A 22,652-nucleotide genomic window follows, 5' to 3' on the forward strand; every position below is an offset into this window, starting at 1 on the left:
GGTGCTGGGAATTGAACCCAGATCCTCTGGAAGAACAGTCAGTGCTCTTAGCTGCTGAGCCATCTCTCCAGCCCCGATGAAGATATTTTTATTAAAACATCAATGTTGCACTTCTGTTTCCCCTTTCTTACCTCATGTGATAAAATCACTACAGTAAGACAAAATCCAACTGTCTTAATTTCTTCTAACATTTTAAAACTTGAAATTATAAGATTAATTCTACACATTTATAAAAGGAAGGAAAAGTTTATATAAAACTTGAAGGGGTAGAGACACATAGGTTGAGAACCACTGCTCTAGAGCCAGAGTTAAAAGTATTGTGAGTCATGCCAAGCAGGTGCTGAGAAGTAAAGTCTGGTTATGGCCCTCTGTAAGTGCAGAGAGCGTCCTGACCGCTGAGAAGTAAAGTCTGGTTATGGCCCTCTGTAGGAGCAGAGAGTGTCCTGACTGCTAAGCCATCTTTCCAGCCCCTAGAATATTTGTTTTTGTTGTTGTTGTTGTTTGTTTGTTTGCTTTGCTTTTCTGAGACAGGGTATCTCTGTAGCTTTGGAGGCTGTCCCTCTAACTCACAGAAATTCATCTGCCTCTGCCTCCTGAGTGCTGCACCACATTTTTGCACTTATTTCTAATCTTCCTCATATTATGTTGAGAACTAATGAAATCATTGATTATCTTGTAGAGACTGGGAAAATTTCAAATCAAAATGTAACTTCAGTATGAAATATGATATAGAAAACCCCAGAACTCCCAGGCAGTGGTAGCATACACCTTTAATCCCAGTACTCAGGAGGCAAAGAAAAAAAAAAAAAAAAACCAAAGCAGTAACACAAAATAATAAAGGTCAAAAGTCAACTTAAAATAGTTAAAAACTGTAGGAACTGACCATTTTTGAAATGGCCATCATAGCCCTGCAACTGGCCACCAGTAGTCAACTGCCTGCCCCAAGACTTACCTTCAGAGATGCTGGAGTCATGAAACATGGTTTCAAAAGCTTGATGGGTTTCAGCAAAAGAGGGCCTGTCAGCGGGGCTCCACTTCCAGCCTGCAGCAGAAGAGAGCTTACAGCCTCCTTGATCGTCATGCCCAGCGGCACACCAGCAGTGGGGTTTACACACCATGGTGTGTGCCTATTCAAGTACAGCATGTGCACTTTGGGATGTGTGGCTACTTCTTGGTTCCAGCCTTGGAAGTTTGTGTGCCTACTCCTTGGTTCTGGTACTATTTAGCTTTGGTCCCTAATTCCCACTACTACGAAAATGAGGAAAAGTTGGGTAGAATGTTTAGAAAATGGCAAGTTTTCCTTTATTAGAAAAGTGAACTAAGGGGCTCCTGAGTTTAACAACTGGGTTCCACGTGGTGCAATGAGAGAACTTATTTACAGAAATTCTCTCTTGACTCCTACATTAATACTGCAGCACACAAATACCCATGCCCCATAAATGAATAAATGTAAATTAAAAAATAACTGGCGAGGCATGGTAGCACACACCTTTAATCCCAACACTAAGGAGGCAGAGGCAGACAGATCTCTATGAGATCAAGGCCAGTCTGCTGGACACAGTGAGTTCCAGGCCAGATGAGACACTGTCTTAAACAAACAACAAAACATAGCTAGGTTCTTAAAAAATTGAGTATAAATTCAGAAAATTAACAGAGTTCACACTTGATAAATGTTGCATGAGACACAAATACTCAATGAGAAAATACAGTAAAAAAAAAACAAAAAACAAAAATAACAGTGGGCTGGAGAGATGGCTCAGAGGTTAAGAGCACTGACTGCTCTTCCAGAGGTCCTGAGTTCAATTCCCAGCAACCACATGGTGACTCATAACTATCCAAGCAGTCTGATGCTTTCGTTCACATTCATAAGAGATTACTTTTTGGTTTTTATGTGTGTGGTAAATGCATGGGAGTGTGCACTCACTCAGATGTCCACATGTAAGGCATGTGGAAGCCAGAGAAAAACATCTTTCTCAGTAGAGAAAGTAGTCTACGCTTTACTGCCTTAATGTAGGGTCTCTTACTGAACCACAAGTTTACCACTTGAGCTAAGTATGCTGGCCGGCCAGTGAGCTCCTGGGACCTCTTGAAATCCCTCATGCTGGGGTTACAGGCATATGCAGTGGAGACAGGCTTTTTACATGGTTACTAGGGATGTGAACTCAAGTCCTCATGCTCCCAGAGCAAGTGCTCTTACACTGAGTCACCTCCTAGCCCATTGGAGGTTACTTTAGCAATCACAGTCTTTAGTAACCATTCACATCTAGCTGAAAGTAGACAACCTCTTAACATTATGCAAACTCAACTTTTCATTGTCTTATTAAAAATGCAGATGTTTTTTGAGCAATTGGCTCTATATTTGGGCCACAGACAACTATTCTTAGGATTCCAATAAGACTCAATGGTACAACATGCACTGTGCCAACTGGCCCTGTCAATGACAAGCTCTTTAACTGTTAATGAGATTCAGTCTAATAAGACTGAGATCAGAAATGGTGTGGATCCCATTAACCATCCTGCTGCTGCAGCTTTTTCAAAGTTTAACATGCACGACACTTACATGCTCTCATAAGTTCATACACTTTAGGGGGGCATCCCTCAGGCTGTTCCATTCGATATCCTTTTTCCAGTAGGTCATAGACTTGAGACAGGTCAATACCTGGATATGGCGACATCCCATATGTAGCAATTTCCCACAACAGTACTCCAAAAGCTGTGTAAAGGGATTAAAGAATATATTTCTATTGACACAATTCCAAATTTCTATACTAATTTGGTCTGAGTGTCTGTCTCTAGTTACTCATTCTACTTCTCAGGGCAGTAGAAATTAGATCCAGGACAAGGACAAACTCTAGATGAAACATTATCAGACCTTCCTTATAGAGAGTGTTCCTATGACAATTCTGGAAATGAGCAGAACTCACACAAAAAGCAGGAAGCTTGAGAGAGGAAGGACTGTTAGAGCTCCAGTGCAGTGTGAGGTTTAGACTGGACTCCTTTTCAAGGCATAGGTCTTTTTTGTTTGTTCTCCTAAAGAGAGGCTCTTACATAGTCCAGGCTAGCCTAAAACTTACTATATATAGCCCAGGCTGACCTGTACTCCACCTTTGTGCTCCCTACTCCTTCAGTCTCCTGAGTGCTGAGATCAGAGCCTATACTACCAAGCCAAGCTACTTAGCTGTTGTTCACGCAGAGTCTCATCAGATTGTCCAGGCAGGGCTCAGAGGATCTGAGCATCTGAGGATCCAGGGCACTGGAGTACAAGGCATCTGCTACCGTGCCCACTGAACATTTACAGGATTTTCATGCTGGGGAATGGCCCAGGGTCTTGGACCAAACTAGACAAGTACTCTACCACTAAACTATATCCCATCCCTATATACCTCAAGCTGGCTTTCAATTTTCTAAGTAAGTAGCTCAGGCTGGCCTCACTCCAGACTCCCAGATTAAAAGCACTAACTGATCTTACAGAGGTCCTGAGTTCAATTCCCAGCAACCACATGGTGGTTCATGACCATCTGTACTAAGATCTGGTGTCCTCTTCTGGTCTGCAGGCATATACGCAAGCAGAACACTGCATACTAATAAATAAATCTTAAGGGGGGGAAGGGCTCTGAAGAACTAAGGGAATTAAGTGGGCAAGGTGACCTATGCCTATGGTCCTCACTCAAGAAGGCAAGGCTGAAGAACTGCCAAGTTTTAGCCTAGACTATAGTGACTATCAGGTCGGCCATGGCTAATGCTAAATAAATAAATAAATAAATAAATAAATAAATAAATAAGGCACATGTAAGAAGTTGTATCAGCCTTACCCCAGACGTCAGACTTAATTGAAAAGGTATTGTAGGCCAGACTCTCAGGCGCTGTCCATTTAATAGGAAATTTGGCTCCAGCATGAGCAGTGTAGGTGTCTCCAGTCATCAGTCTACTTAAACCAAAGTCGGCCACTTTTACTACATGGTTTTCTCCCACTAGGCAGTTCCGCGCAGCAAGATCTCTATGTGAAAGAGAACCATGCATTAGTCCAGTTGACGGCGAGAAAGACATGTGTGAGCACTCTAGTCTTGGCTCTTCATGCTACAGGCAGAGTTGATAAGGAAATACTAGCTAACACTAATACTTCATGATAAACACCAACAAAAACTCGAAAATTTCTACCATTTGTTCAGAATAAAGGTGTTGGACCCTCCCTGAAGACTTTAAAACACTTTCCTAAGACAGAATGGTGCTTCAAAACTGTGGCCACTAGGTGGAGGAAAAGGATCTTGGATGTAGTGTTAGGCAAACAGCCTTCTGGTTTGAGACTGTAACAGAGAATGACTTTCTGTGTGAAATGTTCTGTAAACTATCCCCTTCCCACTCATGCCAAGCAAGACAGCTTTGTGGTTAGTCACATGCAATAGGCAGTTTTACACACCTATGGATGAAATTCTTCTTCTCCAAATACTCCATGGCAGAAGAGATCTGAGTCGCCATGTAAAGTAGAACAACTGCTGTCACCTCCTCACGGTTGCATTCCCGGAGATAATCAAGCAGATTCCCATATGGCATGTATTCAGTCACAATGTAGAATGGCGGCTCCAGGGTACACACACCTGACCAAGAACAATTTGACAATCTTCACCACATTCTATGAAATAAATACAACAAAAACTTACAAGCAGGTTGGTAAGAGTCTGCTTCGCCATGCTGTCCTCTGCAGCTTCACAGACCTTTCCAGTCTGCCTGTGAAGTAAAAGCAGTTTCTTTTTTTGGGGGGGGGGGAGGGTTCCAAGACAGGGTTTCTCTGTAGCTTTGTAGAACAGGTTGGCCTCGAACTCAGAGATTCACCAAGTGCTGGGATTAAAGGCATGCACCACCACGCCCAGTAGGTGGATCTCTGTGAGTTTAAGGCTAGTCTGGTCTACAGAGTAAGTTCCAGGACATCCAGAGCAACACAGAGAAACCCTGTCTTGCCAAAAACCAAGTAGGCCCAATTTTTAAAATGGAAACTATTTAATCAAAGGCCCCTTTGTAGCACCAACAGATAAAACTAACCCACTGCAGCATATTCATTTTCTGCTTGAATAAACTGATCAGCCACAAGTTTTAATTCACTTTTTTCAGTGGTTCTTTGCTTAAAAGTCTCTTAATATTTCATGACAATTTTTAATGCCATCTTGAATGCTTGTGAACTCTGAACCTGGGAAAACCACAAACCGGACAGCGTACACATTGCAATCAGTCTGTGGCTGGAGCTAGGACTAGGCAGTTACAGGCACTGGCTGCTCTTCCAGAGGACCAGGGTTTGATTCCTAGCATCCACATGGCAAATTACAACCATCTGTAACTCTAATTCCAGGGGATCCAATGCCCTCCTCTTGCCTCCAAGGGCACTTGGCACATAGGTGGGACACAGACACACATGTAGGCAGAACACCCAAACACATTAAATTTTAAAGGGGCTGGAGAGTTGGTTCAGTGGTTAAGAGCACTGGCTGTTCTTCCAGAGGACCTAGATTTGATTCCCAGAACCCACAGGGTGGTTTACAGCTACCTACACCTCCAGTTTCAGGAGATCCAATGTCCTATTCTGGCTTCCTTGGGCACTGCAGACAAATACATACAGGAAAACATGCATACATATAAAATAAAACAGTTTATTAAATAAATGAGAAGGGATGTGTGTGCATTCGCATCATTATGTGTGTTTGCAGTATTAAGCCTAGTGCTTGGCGCTTCCTGGCTCTCCCCCAGCTCATGGTATCTTTTAATACAATCAATGCACGTCTAGCCATCACGGTGCTAAAACAAAACAGAACAATCTGCAAAAACACGATCTGAAAACAACAAAGTGCTGGGGTGGGAGTGTGGGCCTGAGGAATCTGTGATTTGGGTTCTTACCTAACAGTTGTACTAGATTAGGATGCTTGATTTCCTTCATCACGGCAGCTTCTTTCAGGAACTCTTCTACCTCCATGGTATCTTCCTGTTAAAGGCAGAAAGTAGATAAGAAAAACAAAAAGGAGGCCAAATCTCCCTCCTATCCATTTAAGTCAACTCACAAGCCTACTTCAGTATAAAACCAAAAGGGCCTGAGAGATGGTTCAGCAGTTAAGAGCACTTGTTGCTCTTGCAGAAGACCTGAGTTTGGTCCCCAGCACCCACATGGTAGTTCATAACCATTCATAGTTTCAGGGACTCTGATGCTCTCCTCTGGGCTCCCTGGGCACTGTACCCATGTGGTGAACTAAAAATGTAGGCAAAACACTCATACACATAAAATAAATTTTTTTAAGCAAAAGGGATTATTATTTGAGTATTTCAGCATATTACCTTAAGGAATTTTACTACAATTTATTGTGCTCTACAGAGGAACAACTAAGAATACTGCCCTTGAATTTATCCAGTGTCAGACATTTGAGCAAAAATAAAAAGGGTAAGCAAAATTCAACACCCTCATTTTACAACTCACAACAGAGGGGCTGAGACTGATTTGATCCTGTGTGTTTGTTGCTTTTTAAAGGTTTACATGAGCACTCTGTCTTCATGCACACCAGAAGAGGGCACCAAATCTCATTACAGATGACTGTGAGCCACCATGTAGTTGCTGGGAACTGAACTCAGGACCTCTGGAAGAGCAGCCAGCGCTCTTAACCATCGAGCCACCTCTCCAGCCCCAATCCTGTGTTTCTTAAGGAACAACGCATATGTACAAGGCCTCACTGCTTCCTTCACATTCAGAATATGCTTTGTAAACAGGGCCGACTACACCATGAGAGCAGCTCACATGAATGACTGACAACTATGGTTTTATACCAGGACGCTTAAAGAGACAGTAGGATCAGGAAAAGAACTTTTATGTATTTAAAAACAAGAAGTGATCTAGCCGGGTATAGTAGTGTATACCTGTAAGCTCAGCACTTGGAGGCTGAGGCAGGAGGATCATGACTTTGAAGGTCAACCTAGACTACTTAGTGACACCCTGTCATTTTTACTTTAACTAAAAAGGGTGTCTCTAACTGCAAGGAGGCAGAAGGGAGAAACAAAAGGCTGGGGAACAGAGACCAAAATAGGGAGCTTGTGATTCGTAGACTGCCTGGAGCAGTCTGTTCAGCAGGGGGGTTGTTCTTGGCAGAACTTATAATTTGCTTCTATATCCCCACTTCGATCTATACCAGCAGCCTCCAGAGATGAGCCTTTCCCAGAGGCACGTGGGTTGTACTGCAGTGAACAATCTGCCCCTGCACTGTCAGCAACAGCACTAGGGTTAATCACCACAATTTGCTGAAGTGTTTGGCACCAGTGGGTGGAGAGTGTTCCAAAGTTGAAGAAGGGCACACGGATCTTTCCAAGTGACTCAGTACACACACAAACATGCCTGGGAACTTAGCTCTTAGCAACCCACCTTCAGTGTTTTCACAGCAACCGTAAGGCTGTATTTCTTCCAGACGCCAACATAAACCTCTCCATACTGACCACCCCCAAGTTTGTGCTTCATGGTAATATCTGTTCGCTCCATTTCCCATTTGTCATGGATGGGGGACACACCATAGACGGTTGGCTTATTACACTTGGGTGCTGGGTAGTGCAGTGTGGTCACTAGCCCATCAGCGACTGTAGAGTGGTGGTGAACAAGCTCTGCCAAGGTGCTAAAACGGCTCTCAGCAGTCACGTACACCTGGTGAGAGAGGAGACTCAGCACCCCAGGAAAGAAGGGATCACGTTTAAAAGCACACATTTCACCGACCTAGAGATATGAAGACAGGAGGACTTTTGTTTGTTTTCAGAGACAGGGTCTCAACTATGTAGCCCTGGTTGTCCTTGAACTCACAGAGATCTTCCTGCCTCTGTCTCCAGAGAGCTCAAATTAAGGGTGTGTACCACTGTGCCTGACCTGGGTTTTTTTGTTTGTTTGTTTTTGTTGTTGCCTTGTTTTGAGACAGGGTCTCCATTATATAGTCCTGGCTGGCCTTGGTTTAGGATGCTTCTACTTCCCCCTATAAGGCACAGGGACTACAGGTGGTGTATGTTAGTGCTACTAGTGCTCCAGGAGGTCACCGTAATTAAAGCGGAGTGAGTGTTAATGATCAGGGCAAGGGAGATAGCTTAATCTCAATTTAAGCATCCTTCCTCTTCTTTCTAAATTAGCCTTGAAGGAGAACGTCCAACACAGCTGCACGGACATCAGGTAAACTAGGCCTCAGAATATTTCTAAGCAGCAAGACTACAGAATGTGTAATCTAGCACTCAGAAGACTCTGGAGGAGGAACACCAGGAGTTCCAGGTCAGCCTGTGCTAAAGTAAGACACTGCCACAATAGAGATTGTACCACCCAAACCTGAGAGAAGCGATTAAAACAGACAATCAGAATCTGCCTCCTAAACTAGTCAAGTAGGATTTATAATCCACAGGGAACATAAACTGACAGCCACTGATTTAGATACTGGGAGGCTATATGGGTATAATTTTTATTTAATCATATAATTAATCATAAATTTTATTTTTACAACCTCTTTTAAATGTCTAGGCCATTAAAAAAAGAGATAAAATTGGATTTTAGAGTTATTTTAATTTGTGCTAATTAGTAAGAAGTATAAAATGAAATAGTCTTAGGCTTTATCTTTCTTCTTTTTTGGTTTCTTTATGTAGCACTGGCTGTTCTAGAACTCGCTCTGTAGACCAGGTTGGCCTTGAACTCACAGAGATCTACCTCCCTCTGCCTTCCAAGTGCTGGGATTAGGATATGTGCCATCATGTTAAAACAAACAATAAACCACTGTTTAAAACAAATAAAAAGCTATTTGATTGCATATAAAATGTACATAATTCGTAAGTGGAGATCTAGTGGTCTTTCACAAAATCAACCAAGAGCACCGTGACGTCACTAGCACCCGGAACCCTTGCCAGCGAGCTGTTCACTCCTGCAAAAGTTTCCACTATGTACACTTACAGCATGGAGGACTAGCTCTGTCTGAACTGCACATATGGGAAATAATATAGTATGTGTTTAGTGCCTGTTTTCTGTCAGTTCTCTTTATTAAACTATTATTCACATGCTGTAAAATTCAGTATTTTACAGATTTCCATCCCACAGCTTTCAGTACATTTACAAGACTCGCTGATCAACCACCACTATCCAACTCTATGGAAGCACTTTTATCATTCCCTACAGAAAACCCATAGCTATGAGCGATCATTCTCACACTCCTCCACACAATCCACTGGCAAACAGTACTCTGTCAATCAACTTTAAGTGTATGAAACTCATCTATCAAAGAGGCCAGAAAAATTCTCTGAAAAGGGATGGAAAACAGGTTTCTTAGGCTTGGGGCTATACAGGGTCTCTGAAGCAACTACTCAGGTTTGCTTAGAAATAGAAAGTAGCTTCAGATACTACAGAAACAAACACGGTGATATGGTAGCAGCAGGCCACAGTTTCCTATGGACCTGTGTACAGAACATCATGTTAATTTCTGTTTCTGTAGGAGATTCTATTTTAACAATATACCACAATTCATTAATCAATTACTTTGCTTGGGACTTCCAGTTTGGTGTTATCAAACACTGTGGCTGTGAGTCAACGCTCTTGAATGCGTCTGGCACATATGTGCGACCATTTCTGCTGTGCTTGTGTTAGGGGATAGATGTTGAAGGGCTGGCTGATCTGCAGCTGGGGAGTCCAATCAGTGAGCTTCTCTCTGCTCCCTTTTTGGTAGCTAGGAGGTGAACAGCCGCTGGAAACAGACTCAACTTTTTTAAACCATGAGTCAAAATAAATGTTTGTTAACTGTTTCTCTCTGGTATTTGTCAAAGAGGCAAACAACTAATAACTGTTGGATCTCTTGTGACATTACAAACTGATTCCATTCAATTGGGCCACAGAAAATACTACGCTTGTATAATGGTAAAAAAAGAGAAAGAAAACTAGTATCAGCTATTAAACTTTACAAAAATTGCTTCATTTAATCCTTACAATAACCCTACAAAACAGGGTTTAATAACAGACAAGGAGGAGACAGAAGTGACAGCTTAGAGGTCAAAGTGCATACCACTCTCGAAGAGGACTGAAGTTCAGTCTCCAGCACCCATGCCTCTTCTGAAGTCCCATTCTGGCCTGTATGGGCACTGCACCCACATGTACAAACTCATTTATACTTGAACATACAACACATTATGAGTCATTAAAAAAACTCAAAAGTAACTGAAATAATAATAGTAGACAAAGGAAAGCAGTGTGGTGCACACCCATAATCCCAGCACTCTGAAGACCGAGCAGGATGGCTACTACAAGCTCAAATTCAGCATGGTCCATATGGTGGTCCACAAAGAGACCCTGTCTAAATCAACATCACCACAACACCAGGCAAACTGAAACTTAGGTAAAGTCTCAAAGTCAATAAATAGTGCACTTACAAGGCAAAGCAGTTTTGCTTGCTCAAGACCCATGCTTCCCTGCTACTGCGTATGTCATACAGAGGGAGAAAAGGGGTTCAACCTAAAGCAACCAATCAATAGAATAATGTAAGTTCAGGCCACAAAACTGATGTAAATTCGGGCCTTACGATTAATGTTCCATTTCTGTTTCAAAATTTAATTACTATTACTTTATTATTTCATGTGTATGAGTGTTTTGTCCATGTCTGTGCACCACATGTATACCTGGTGCCCATGGAGGCCAGAAGAAGACATTGGCTCTCTCAGAACTGGGGTTATATATAGTGAATTACCATATAGGTGCTGTGAATTGAACCTAGGTTCTCTGCAAGAGTAACCAGCGCTCATAGCACCAGAGCCATCCCTCCAGTCCTATACAATTCCAGTCTAACACATTCGCACTACTGAGATCAAGCTTCCCAACATACAAGTTTCATTTTTATTTATTTATTTATTTATTTATTTATTTATTTATTTATTGGTTTTACAAGACAGGGTTTCTCTGTATTGTTTTGGAGGCTGTCGGTCCAGCCCGGCCTCGAACTCTCAGAGATCCGCCTGCCTCTGCCTCCCGAGTGCTGGGATTAAAGGCGTGCGCCACCATCGCTCAACACCAACATACAAGTTTCTAAGGGGCTGAGTGATCTACTCATATTAACACATACTAATGAGAAACACCGGTTTCCAAACTCTGTGTTCTTACTCTGTGAACTCCTAATTTAATGGAGATTAGAGTTGATTTATAACTTCTGTTTCTACATACTTGGTGTATTTGTGTTTATGATTAAAATAACTAACATGTATACATCACTTCATTCCTCACTTTCAAATATGGCTCACCTTTAAATTATTAATTTTCTATAATTTCAACCTTATTGTCAAGTTGTTTTGAAAAAAGGAAGCTCTTACATGCCAAATAAATACTTTGTTTTCCATCAGACATAAAAATGATGTTCTACTTTAACCCTGTTCCATACATTTCTACATGCGCAGGTGGCTGCTGACAGGTCTTACCTTGCTGTCTGTGGTGGTATTGATCCTGTAGTGGTACACACGTCCCTCATACCTGAGTGAGATGGACAGCTGCCCCGGGCTGCTCTCACTCTCTCGAACCAGGAAACTGCCATTGATGAGGCTACTGAGGAGATACTCCGCTGCACTGCGGGACACAGGTCCATGGTACCAGGAATGCTTCTCCAGGCTGTTCACTGGCGTGATGTAGTTACTTGGCACCCAACCCTGTCCATTCTTGGAGCGAACTTCACTCCACTCTCCATTCTGGTTGTAACCAAGGACTCGCAGTTTTTCACCTAGCCATGAAGACATCACAGAAAGAAAGGGAAAACGTTAAGATTCTTTAAGACTGAGCAGTGTAGTATCAAACTTCAACCTCACTGAAAAATGAACCAAGAACTTTGGTATTTGCTTATCAACATCCTGATTAGTCTCCACTTTGTAGCTTACATCACAGGAGCATAACAAGAAATGGTTTCTGACAGTATAGGTTTTTAAAGGACAATATGCCACTTCAAATGTCTTTCTAGAAACTATGTATTGTACAAAGTTAGTATAGAAAGTTTACTCAAATGGTTAGAAAATGAGTGTGTGTGAAAGTATGTGAGAATGTGTGAGAGAGTGTGTGTGTGTGTGTCCAGAAAGGAGTGTTGGGTTCCCTGGGACTGGAGTGACAGGTAACTGTGAGTTATCCAATATTGACATTAAGAACTGAACTTTGAATCTCTGAAGGAGCAGGAAGCACTCTTAACTGCTGAACCACCCTACCAAGCCCACACACCTACCCCTTCTTTTAAGACAGTTTCATGTAGCCTAAACTGGCTGACCTTGGACTCATGACCCTTCTTCAGTCTCCTGAATCCTTGATTATAGACATATACTAACACATGGATAGTACTCACTCTTCAAAAGGTAAATACAATTTACTTTCACTTTTAAGATATGACACATACATACATACATACATACATACATACATACATACATACAGTGTTAATGATAACAAAAGCTTAGGAACAAGACATTTGAAATGCAAAGTTACTTAAATTTCAGATGATACCAAAGTAAGCAAGCCATCAACGTAAGCAAACACCTCCTGCCCCAACAACCCCGAGACTCCAGACCCAACAAAGAGTTTTCAGCACAAAAACTGTTTAGAGGATGGGATGGGTAGTGAAGACTCTCAAAGCACAAGTGTTTCCAGAACTCAGGGTTTCAAAGTTCCTTCCTGTTTCCCATAAAGAATGAATCACTCTTTCCCATTCCTCTAAAATTAGCCTGTGGAAACAGAAAATAACTGGAAAGTCGGAACCCCAAATCCAAATCATTTGGTGAATCTTGGTATCAGCTTCACTCTCTTATGTTGCTATTAAAATGGAAAACATCTGGTTTAGACTTCAATACACACTTTGCCCCATACTTGCAGCATAGACCAGAAGCTTCTTTGTCAAAACAAAGTAACATAGCGATGGTAACACAAATGTTCATCTAAGAACTCTGCAGTGCTTGAGGCTCTCATTTCCAAGAGATACAAGCTTTTCTATACAGTTCACACTTGCTATCTTTGTGCCAGAGAGCAGAAAGAAGCCAATCAATTATAGTACAGGGCCTAGAAGATACCAGACCAAAGCTGTGAGGGAAAATTCAGACGATTGCAGTAGCCATCTATCTTTCTCCTGTGGCTTACACTATATGTTTATCATAATGTGGGCTTTCTATTCTCACCTACTATTTCACTTGAGACACCTGGATATGAGAGAAAGCACTCAGAGGTCTGTGCAGGAACTCATATATGCACATATTACACACTGTATGCAGATAATAAGACATGAGTGGCTGGTATGGTGTCAGATATCCACAAATGCACAGTGGCTACCTGTGTACAAAAGAAAAGAATTTGCTAGGAAAACTTAAGAGAGTGTGTGTTTGTATGTGTGTGTTTACACTGCTGCTTCCTTAAACACAAAAATAAAACTGCTTAATATAGACCATCAAAATCAGGATAAAGTAAAAAATGGGGGTTGCCCCCCCCTTTAGTTGGAATTTTCTACTCTGGAATTATTGACTACAATGGAAACAGACAGGGAAGCAGACATTGATCCTGACAGTACAGGAATCTTAGAAAGAACTTTCTTTTTATTTTTGGTATGGGAAGGGTCTCACTCTGTCATCCAGGGGGATAGATAGCATCAGTTCCCCGAGTTCAAGCCATCCTGCCTCCTGTTTACAGATATGCAATACTGTGTTTTCTGCAAAACTTTTATTTAAAGACAGAGTCTCAACTCTGTAGCCCACTCTGGCCAACAATGTTTTTGGCTTCAGTATTTCAAAATGCTGGAATTTCAGCCAGGCAGTGGTGGCGCACACCTTTGATCCCAGCACTCAGGAGGCAGAGGCAAGCAGATCTCTGTGAATTTGAGGCTAGCTAGTCTAAAGTTCCAAAACAGGCTCCAAAGCTACAGAGAGAAACCCTGCCTCAATAAACAAAAAACAAAAACAAAAACAAAAAAAAAACAGCTGAAATTTCAAGCAAAAGACACATATTCAACACAAAACATTTATTTTATTTGATGTGTATATGTATGTTTTGTCTGTGTGTATCTATGTGTACCATGTGTAGCAGATTTTGTGTGATCGACTGGGTGCAGGAAGTGAGCCAGGGTTCTCTGCAGAATCAACAAGCACTAGTAACCACTGAGCCACATTTTCAACCCCTAACTGTTCTTTAATTCAAGTCAACCATCACTTTCAAAACAGTAGTTAACAATAAGTATTATTTTCTCCTTAAAGGATAGTTCCTTTTCCTTAAAACTATACAAAGGCAGACATGATGTCATATACTTCTAATTCTAACACTTGGACTGTAAAGACAGGAAGATTAGGTGTTCAAGGCTAGCCAGGCTTTGTGTCAAGATCAAGCCTAGGCTATAGGAGATCCTGCCTCATTAATATAATAACACAACAATGAGGCTTTAGCATGACATCTTTTCATTAGTAAGAAACTGATATAAAAATCAATCTATAGTTTTTAAAGGAAAACCATTGTCAATCATGAGATAAAGGGGCCAGTCCTTGAGCAGTATACTAACGGCTGCTATAACTAGTAACTGAGAAATTAATAAGACTTTAGTCAATGTTTCCATGGTGAACTATCCTAGAAAACCCAGAGGATAAAACTTAACCTAGTCAATAATGTTCTTAATCACTGCTTTGCAAACAGGGACACAGCAAACAGTGCCATGTATAGAACTACCACACAACAGAACATGACTCGGAAGTCCTTTGTTTTAGCCTCAAACTTTATGTAAAAATAACCGTAACCTCCACATGCATACCTATTCCAACATCTGCCGCCAATAAACCAAAGTCTCATGCAACCAGAGGAGGGCCTGCAGTTTTACTTCCCCTATGCCTTTTAAGAGTGTATGCATGCACACTGTCTGAACATACCTGTACCCCAGTCTGAGAAACTTGGTTTGGAGGCTGGAGAGGTGGCTCATCACTTAACAGCACTGGCTGCTCTTCCAGAGGACCTAAGCTAAATTCCCAGCACCCGCATGGTGTTTCACAACCATCTGTAACTCCAGTTCCATGAGATGCAACCATTCTTGTGACTTTCATGGAATACCAAACACACTCGTGGTATACATGCATAAAGTCAGGCAAAAGGCATAGATAAATACAGGCAAAAAAACTTTTTTAAGAACTCAGTTTTAAGGAACTTTTAGTGAACTTGATGGCACTTAAAAATTGTTAAGTTGAATCTAGGGTTGTAGCTCTTCAGCAGAGTATGTGCCTACCTTGCATGGTGTTCCAAAGTTAATGAATATTTATAAAAATTTTATACAGAAATATTTCCTCATAGTCAGGGAAGGCCTGATGGTCTTAGTATCATCATTTCCACTACATGTTTCATTCTGAACCTTATAAATCAAAGGTATCTGTCTGAGAAATAACCACTGGTTATAAATTCATTTAAATATTATTTTGAAATGCATTTCCTCACAGTGGGATGCTTCAGTCTCATAACCCCTGCAAAACAAACAAAAACCCCACAAAACCAAAACAAACAAACAAAACAAAAACAAAAGCCCAGTGCAGGCAGACTAGCCTAGTCTAATCCATGTGCTTTTGAAAAGATGAGAATGTCCTCGCTCTTATTCTCTCATTCAAGTTCCACTATTTTCATTGGTGTTCATAAAATAATGAGAGATTTTATCTGGTCATGTTCTTAGCTATTTCCTTTCATAAGAACTGGCACTCTCTAAAGATACTGCAGCAGGAGAGAGACCCTTCCTAACTGCTCTTTCACCAGCCCATAGAAACAGCTGGCTGCCTAGGCCAGTGCAACTGTGAGCTGGACAAGACAATAACCATGCATCTCATATAAGCACTTTCTCACCACACAAAGTCTTACTCCAAAAAGTGAAAATGTTGCTAAACTAAACAGCAGTGCTGCTAAGTGAGGCCGGCTGACATTCTGGATGCAAGTTCCTGACCTCACTTGTGGACTCTGTCTTCAGAGGCAGTTCCTGACCTCACTTGTGGACTCTGTCTTCAGAGGCAGTTCCTGACCTCACTTGTGGACTCTAGCTGTCTTCAGAGGCAGTTCTGCACTGCATCTTGTCTTGGTCACAATTCAGTGTCAACACAAGGATGCTAATGTGTTTTAGAGTACAAAGTTCTAACAATATGGACTTTTTCTTGAGGTGTTTTAACTCTTCTATTCTTGGTAAACCCTGAAAATAGAGCTGGTTGCTTTTGAGGCAGCAGTCCAGAAACAGGTAAAAGAGACGGGAGCAGAACTGTGCCTGGTCACGAATCATCTGACCAGTGGCAAGAAGGCAGCACAGGCTCTTCATTCCTTAGCCAGAGAAAACCAGGAAGCAGAATTTAGACAAGTCTCACCTTTAGTGATACTGAGTGTGTTATCACCACTTGCCACAAAGTCATAAAGTGCGACAAAGAGATTAGGGTCGCTCTCAGTGGCTCCCAACAAGTTCTCCTTGGAGCTCCACCTGATGGCTTCATTGAGTGCCTGAGATTCAGTGTCACAGCCATAGGGTCGGTGCAAAACTTCTGAAAGACACAAAAAGGGAAAGAAGTCCAGTGAGTGAAACAGCTAAGCGCTCATCTATCTGAGCTGCCGGCTCATTCGGAGAACTGTTTAGAATTACAAAGACTAAGTCAAGAGTTGGCTCCAGGTCTCCTCCATTGCAAAGTTCACTGAGCTACATGACACAATCTCAAAAAACAACACACAAAAGAGAGTGAGCAAAGGTACTCTATTTCCCTGGCTTACGGCAGCAACATGAGAATTTAGTTCTGAGTTATATGCAGTCACCTAAATTAGGTCTAAATGAATAGCAAAGGTGCAAACTTACAAACAAGTGCTTGCTAGCTTTGAAAAGCATGTGTGACAGACACTTGGCTATGGTAATGACTTGGAGCTTTTTAGAGGTGGGGTTGAGTCAGGGTCTTAAATGGCCACACTGGCCTCAATCTCAAACTTGCTATGAAGTGGAGGGTGACCTTGAACTCCTGATCCTTCTTCAACTCCATACAAAAGTGCTAGGATTACAGGAGTCTCCTTCACATCCAGCTACTGTGGTGTCCTCACACCCAGCTAGAAATATGAATGGTAACATTAAACCCTTCTAAACTTTATGCCTTCCTATAAAAGAAACTGTAAGGAAAGTTTCTAAATACAAATAACAAATACAGATACAGTTCTTTCAGCAAGATAAATGCTGACATACTCTGCTAAAGAAAAACACAATTAGCTGGGCGTTGGTGGCTCACACCTTTAATTCAGCACTCGGGAGGCAGAGGCAGGCAGATCTCTGAGTTTGAGGCCAGCCTGGTCTACAGAGCGAGTTCCAGGACAGCCTCCAAAGCAATACAGAGAAACCCTGTCTCGAAAAAACAGAGAGAGAGAGAGAGAGAGAGAGAGAGAGAGAGAGAGAGAGAGAGAGAGAGAGAGAGAGAGAGAGAGAGAAGAGACAGAGACAGAGACAGAGACAGAGACAGACAGAGACAGACAGAGACAGAGACACAGAGACAGAGACAGAGACACAGAGAGAGAGAATTGAATCAGGCACTGTAGCTTACACCTGTAATCCACTGCTCAGGAGGCATCTGTGGCCAGCCTAGACTACAGAGTGGGACTTAACATCTCAAAAACAGTAAAGAAAGGAAACACATTTTGATTTAATATAAAATACTGTTAGTATCTAACGCATGTTTTTTATGTCATAATAGCTTACAATTATTCATTGTTTTAATTTTTTAAACCATGATCTCTTTTCCTGAGCAGTAGATTTTTATAAATTATTAGTAACTTAATCAAGGCTCTAGAAAATACCACCAATGTACTTTTTTTTTTTTTTTTTTTTTGGTTTTTCGAGACAGGGTTTCTCTGTATTGTTTTGGAGCCTGTCCTGGAACTCACTCGGTAGACCAGGCTGGTCTCAAACTCACCAATGTACTTTTGAGTTTCAATTATGCACACCAGCTAAGGTCTTGTACGGTCTATTTCTTCTCAAGGTTTTATTGTTTCTGAATCTATCCCTATATCACATTTGTTGAAAACTACCTGATTCTCATACCCTAATTTGGTTATACAAAAACAAAACAAAAAATCCAAACCACTATTCTTCCAATAGCAATTTTCTTGATTCAAGGGACTGTGCTAAGTGGCTGTTTGTCAAGGCAAATGATCTGTCTATGTCCTATAACATGTTTCTCTTATGTCTCTTTCTTAGGGTTTTTTGTTTTTTTATTCAAAATTGGTTTAGCCATTTTGGGGGGGGTGGGGAGCTTTGGATCTGTGGTTTCATATTGTTTCAAGTCATTCCCTCTTCTCCATCTCTCCTTCAACACCTTTGTTCCGATCCCCAACAGATCTCACCTGGACTACTGCCTCCAGTCTTGTCTCCCTCAAATCCATCCTCCACACAGCTGGCAAAGTGATCTATTTAAGACAAAAATTGGACCATATCACTCTTAAGCCCCTTTGAGAGTTCATTGTCAAAATGGAGTCTCCTCATTCCTGGCTTTCAAGCTCTTTCATGAATAAGGTGACCGGACCTTCTCTGCTTCACCTCTACCCACACCACACCTGACACTGCAGGCTTTACCGGTGCTGCCTGCCACACCCGGGCTTTGTTTATGCAATCCATTGCACCTCTACTGGCTTTCCCCACTATTCTTTGTGTGCATGTGCATAGCAGGTACACATCTGTGCACATGGGAGCTAGAGAACCACCTCTCTGTTATTCCTCGGGAACCATCCACTTTTTAGAATAGGGTCTCAATGGCCTACGGCTCATCAAGCCGGTTAGTCAGGCTGGCTCCCCAGCACTGGAATTACAAGTGTGTTACCATGATCAGCTTTTTAAAAACATGGGTTCTGGGAATCAAATCCAGGTTCCCATGCTTGAAGGCAAGTACTTTACTGAACGAGCTATCTCCCCACCCCCTCCTACTTTTCTCTTGAGTGCAGACTCTTCACTCAGTTCCCCTGTGACTGGTCTCCCTGAGAAACAACACAGGCCATTTATTTGCTCTGTGTGCTCCTGGAAGTTTAGCACATCAATCCCCCCCACCTCTAGGTTTCTTTCCCAACCTCACAATGTATTTCTTATGGATAACAATCACACACACACACACACACACACGCACGCACGCACGCACGCACGCACGCACGCACGCACGCACGCACGCACGCACGCACGCACGCACGCACGCGCGCCAAGGTTCCATAATCTGTACTCAATAGTTGTTAGTTATATGATACCCAACTTACACAAAAACATTAGTGACAGGACACAATGAAATGGTGTTTTGTTTTTTGTTTTTGTTTTTTTTTTTTTTCAAGTCAGGGTTTCTCTGAGGCTTTGGAGGCTGTCCTGGACCTAGCTCTTGTAGACCAAGCTGGTCTTGAACTCACAGAGATCCACCTGACTCTGCCTCCTGAGTGCTGGGATTAAAGGCGTATGCCATCACCGCCTGGCTAACAAAATGTATCTTAATCTTAAAATACACTAACCAGATGAGTGTAGTGAGCTTAATCTCAGCACTTGGGAGGCAGAAGCAGGCAGATCTCTGTGAATTTAAGGTTCCAGGCTATTCAGAGCTACAGTACTTACATAGTGAAACCCCTACTTAAAAACAAACAAAACAGCCCAAACTAAACAAAGCTACCCATTAAGCAACATCTAGAACCTGATTTTCTGTAGTGTTCAGAAGATGCTAAAACCAATGTAAACACAATGAAGACAAAAGTAGGAACTAGCACACATCTGCCTTATTTTGGAAACCCCAGCATATTCAAAGTTAAGATCCACAAAGCTAATTTGAGTAAACATCCAACTAGTGCAGGGTTTCCCACGACGAAATCATCAATGACACTGCCTGAATTTACCAACCAAAGCTGCTCTCCATGTACCCACTTCCAATCTGCTTCTCATGCCAGAATTCTCCACCTCACTCAATGGTAATTCTCGGGTGCTTCAGCCACAAACTCTGATTGCTCATGTCTCTCTGTTCTTACTCTCACAGAACACCTTTGAGTCCAGAGAGATGGCTCAGTGGTAACATTGCCTGATGCCAAGCTTGACTACCCTGGTCCCATGCCCCGAAACCACATGGTAGAATAAGAGAACCTACTCTTGAAGCTATCCCTCTGACCGTCATATGTGAATGTGTACATGTGCCGTGCACACACATACTTGTTTCTTTTAAAGCTTAAAAAAAAAAAGGCACCTTACTGCTCTATGTTTAAAATTTTTTCACTGGTCCCAATTTTAAAGTAAAAAAATCAAATCATTAAAGGGCCTTTCAGATCCCTTCACAGTTTAATTTGCCCAATCCATCTTCCTTCTTTTTTTAAAGATAGGGTATCACTATGCAGCCCTGACTGGTCTTAAACTCACAAAGGTCCACTTCCTCCTCCTTCTCTACTGCTGGGATTAAAGGTGTGCACCATCACACAAAGTTGTTGTTTTTTTTTAAAGATTTTAAAAAATGTGTGTGTATGTGTCTATACGTCTTCCATGGGGATAAGAAGAGGGTATAAGACCCATTGGAGCTGGAGCTGAACCCAGTCCTTAGCTAGCATAGGGAGTGCTCTTAGTCACTGAGCTCTCCCTAGCCCTAGTACATTTTCTCCCCTAGTCTTACTTCAATGCTCAACACTACCCTCCCTACTGCTTAAACATGGCAGGTGCCTAAAATACTTGTCTCAGGGACATTTCACTCAAATGTAACCCTCTGAGGACATTTTCTGATGATCCTCTGTTAAAGTGCATCACTCATAACAACACTCTAACATTTCCTGTGTTTCCTTTCCTGATTTGGTCCCCCCAGCCCAGTTTGTTCTACAAAACATATCCCACGATTTACTTATTATACAAATGTATATTACCTAATTCTTCAGGTGCAATGTTTTATAAGTACAGGAATTTTTCTTATTTCTTCATTGAATAATGAATAACAATAGCCCTTCTCTCCTAACCCAAAAGTATTCATATATAAGAGGCTTTTTTAAAGAAAGTGTTTTTTTTGTTTTGTTTTTAAACCAGGCATGTGGCCCATGAGTGTAACCCCAGTATTCCAGAGGCTGAGATAGAAGGATCTGAAGTTCCACATCGGGTTAAGTTTGTACAACAGAGCAAGACCCTATCTCTAAACAAAGCAACCAACACACAACTAAAGGCCTGTTGAAGGATGAATCATGTAGCCTGCAAACTCACAGCAGGTGCTACTGGAGGGAACAACAAACCTCCAGAACATGGCACTGCTCACTGTACACTGGATGCCCTTTCATATAATAAACAAAATTTCTGCATTGCTGACTGTCAGTATATAAGGAAATATCTACACATGTTTCATCTACTCTGGGGAGAACGTCTGGGCCCAAGAGAGGACTATTAAAGGCAAGTTATTATCTTCAAAACCATATTATTTGACAAAGAAAAAAGAATGGAGTTCACAGAACAATTCTGTGTACATTTTAAAGCTATGGAAGAGTTGGAGGAGGGAGTTAGATATAATCAACGCACACTAAAAACTTTTGAAAAATTTTAATAAAATTAATAACAGTCAACCAAAGGTATACAGCTCATAACAAGCACAAGCAGTGCCTAAGGGAAAACACCTAGAAGAACCCAAGCCAAGGAGACAGTCTTTCCGTTCTGAGCAGGCCTTCCTGTCTCCGGCTTCCTTCTTTCTTCCCACTCACGCTTTTGTTCTTGTAGAATGAGTTCCTGTCCAAGCTGCTTGCACAGGATATCCACAGAAAACACGGCCTGCCCACTAGCACCAAACAAAAGAAAATATCTTCAAACAAACAAAAAAGTCCTAATTCTTTCTGAGGTCGGGGCTAACCACAGAATTAATGAATGATCTTAGCTGGAAGGTGGGGAGGAATGAGTTAAATAAGAGAGTAAACTTAAGAACAAAGCAAAAGAGAACCAAAGCCTGTGGGTGTAGGACACTCGAGCCTGGGCCATCAGGGTCCGGTCTATGCTGTATTTACCACTAGTTAAGGCAGGCAGGCCCCATGAGTCAGATGTACTGCGCCCACTCCAATGTCAGTGTGTGGGCTAGAATGTCTAACTTGTGAACAACGCAACTTGGTTAACTTAGCACATTAACCGATTCTTTCAATTAACCCACTGCTATAGAGGTAGATTGTGGAAAGAGAGCAGTAATGGGCCCCAAACTTTCCTTACTTGCTGAAAGACTCAAGGAGCAGAAATACTGACAACCAAAAAGAAGTAATCTTTATATTTTCTATTGAGGCACTTGTAGGACAACACACACACACACACCAGCAACATACTTACAATTCAGAATAGTGAAATTAAAACGCAAATTCAAATTCAGAGGAAATGTGGATAGTTAATATTTAGCTTATAAAATACAATTTCAATATTATTCAGCCAGGTTTTTATCATTTTCACTATAAATTTGTCAGGTAATTATTTTCTCATAGTGTTTTCATTACTTATATGACTTAATACTTCTACTTTGATTGTTTATTATCTAAGAAACTAGTAATTTTTAGTACCTCTTTTAAAGACTATTTTAGTTTTCAATTTAAGTTTTTCAATCAACACATGTACATCTAACATCATTTTATGTATTATTCACGTTCTTCCATTAAGAATTTATGCTGGATGTGGTAGTACATGCCTTTACTCTTAGCTCTCAGGAGG

The 22,652-nt window shown here is 41.6% G+C and overlaps 1 protein-coding gene across 12 annotated transcripts in view; it reads right to left on the minus strand.

The window, feature by feature from the left end:
• The window catches only part of Abl2 (ABL proto-oncogene 2, non-receptor tyrosine kinase), an 87,779-nt gene that overhangs the window by 8,594 nt on the left and 56,533 nt on the right, over nucleotides 1-22,652 (minus strand). For 7 of the 12 annotated variants that reach the window (XM_040737356.1, XM_040737355.1, XM_040737363.1 and 4 more), the window contains exons 2-10: nucleotides 18,341-18,403; nucleotides 16,339-16,509; nucleotides 11,431-11,726; nucleotides 7,388-7,660; nucleotides 5,884-5,968; nucleotides 4,418-4,595; nucleotides 3,813-3,997; nucleotides 2,561-2,713; nucleotides 953-1,042 (exon numbers count right to left, since the gene is read on the minus strand). In XM_040737356.1, coding sequence (XP_040593290.1) covers nucleotides 953-1,042; nucleotides 2,561-2,713; nucleotides 3,813-3,997; nucleotides 4,418-4,595; nucleotides 5,884-5,968; nucleotides 7,388-7,660; nucleotides 11,431-11,726; nucleotides 16,339-16,509; nucleotides 18,341-18,403 — 1,494 coding nt within the window. The remainder of the gene's footprint in view (nucleotides 1-952; nucleotides 1,043-2,560; nucleotides 2,714-3,812; nucleotides 3,998-4,417; nucleotides 4,596-5,883; nucleotides 5,969-7,387; nucleotides 7,661-11,430; nucleotides 11,727-16,338; nucleotides 16,510-18,340; nucleotides 18,404-22,652) is intronic. The other 5 variants (XM_040737360.1, XM_040737359.1, XM_040737365.1 and 2 more) reach the window with 1 other exon arrangement.

This window comes from Mesocricetus auratus, unplaced genomic scaffold, assembly GCF_017639785.1.
Source record: "Mesocricetus auratus isolate SY011 unplaced genomic scaffold, BCM_Maur_2.0 Super-Scaffold_100676, whole genome shotgun sequence".
In the NCBI taxonomy this organism is placed as follows: domain Eukaryota; kingdom Metazoa; phylum Chordata; class Mammalia; order Rodentia; family Cricetidae; genus Mesocricetus; species Mesocricetus auratus.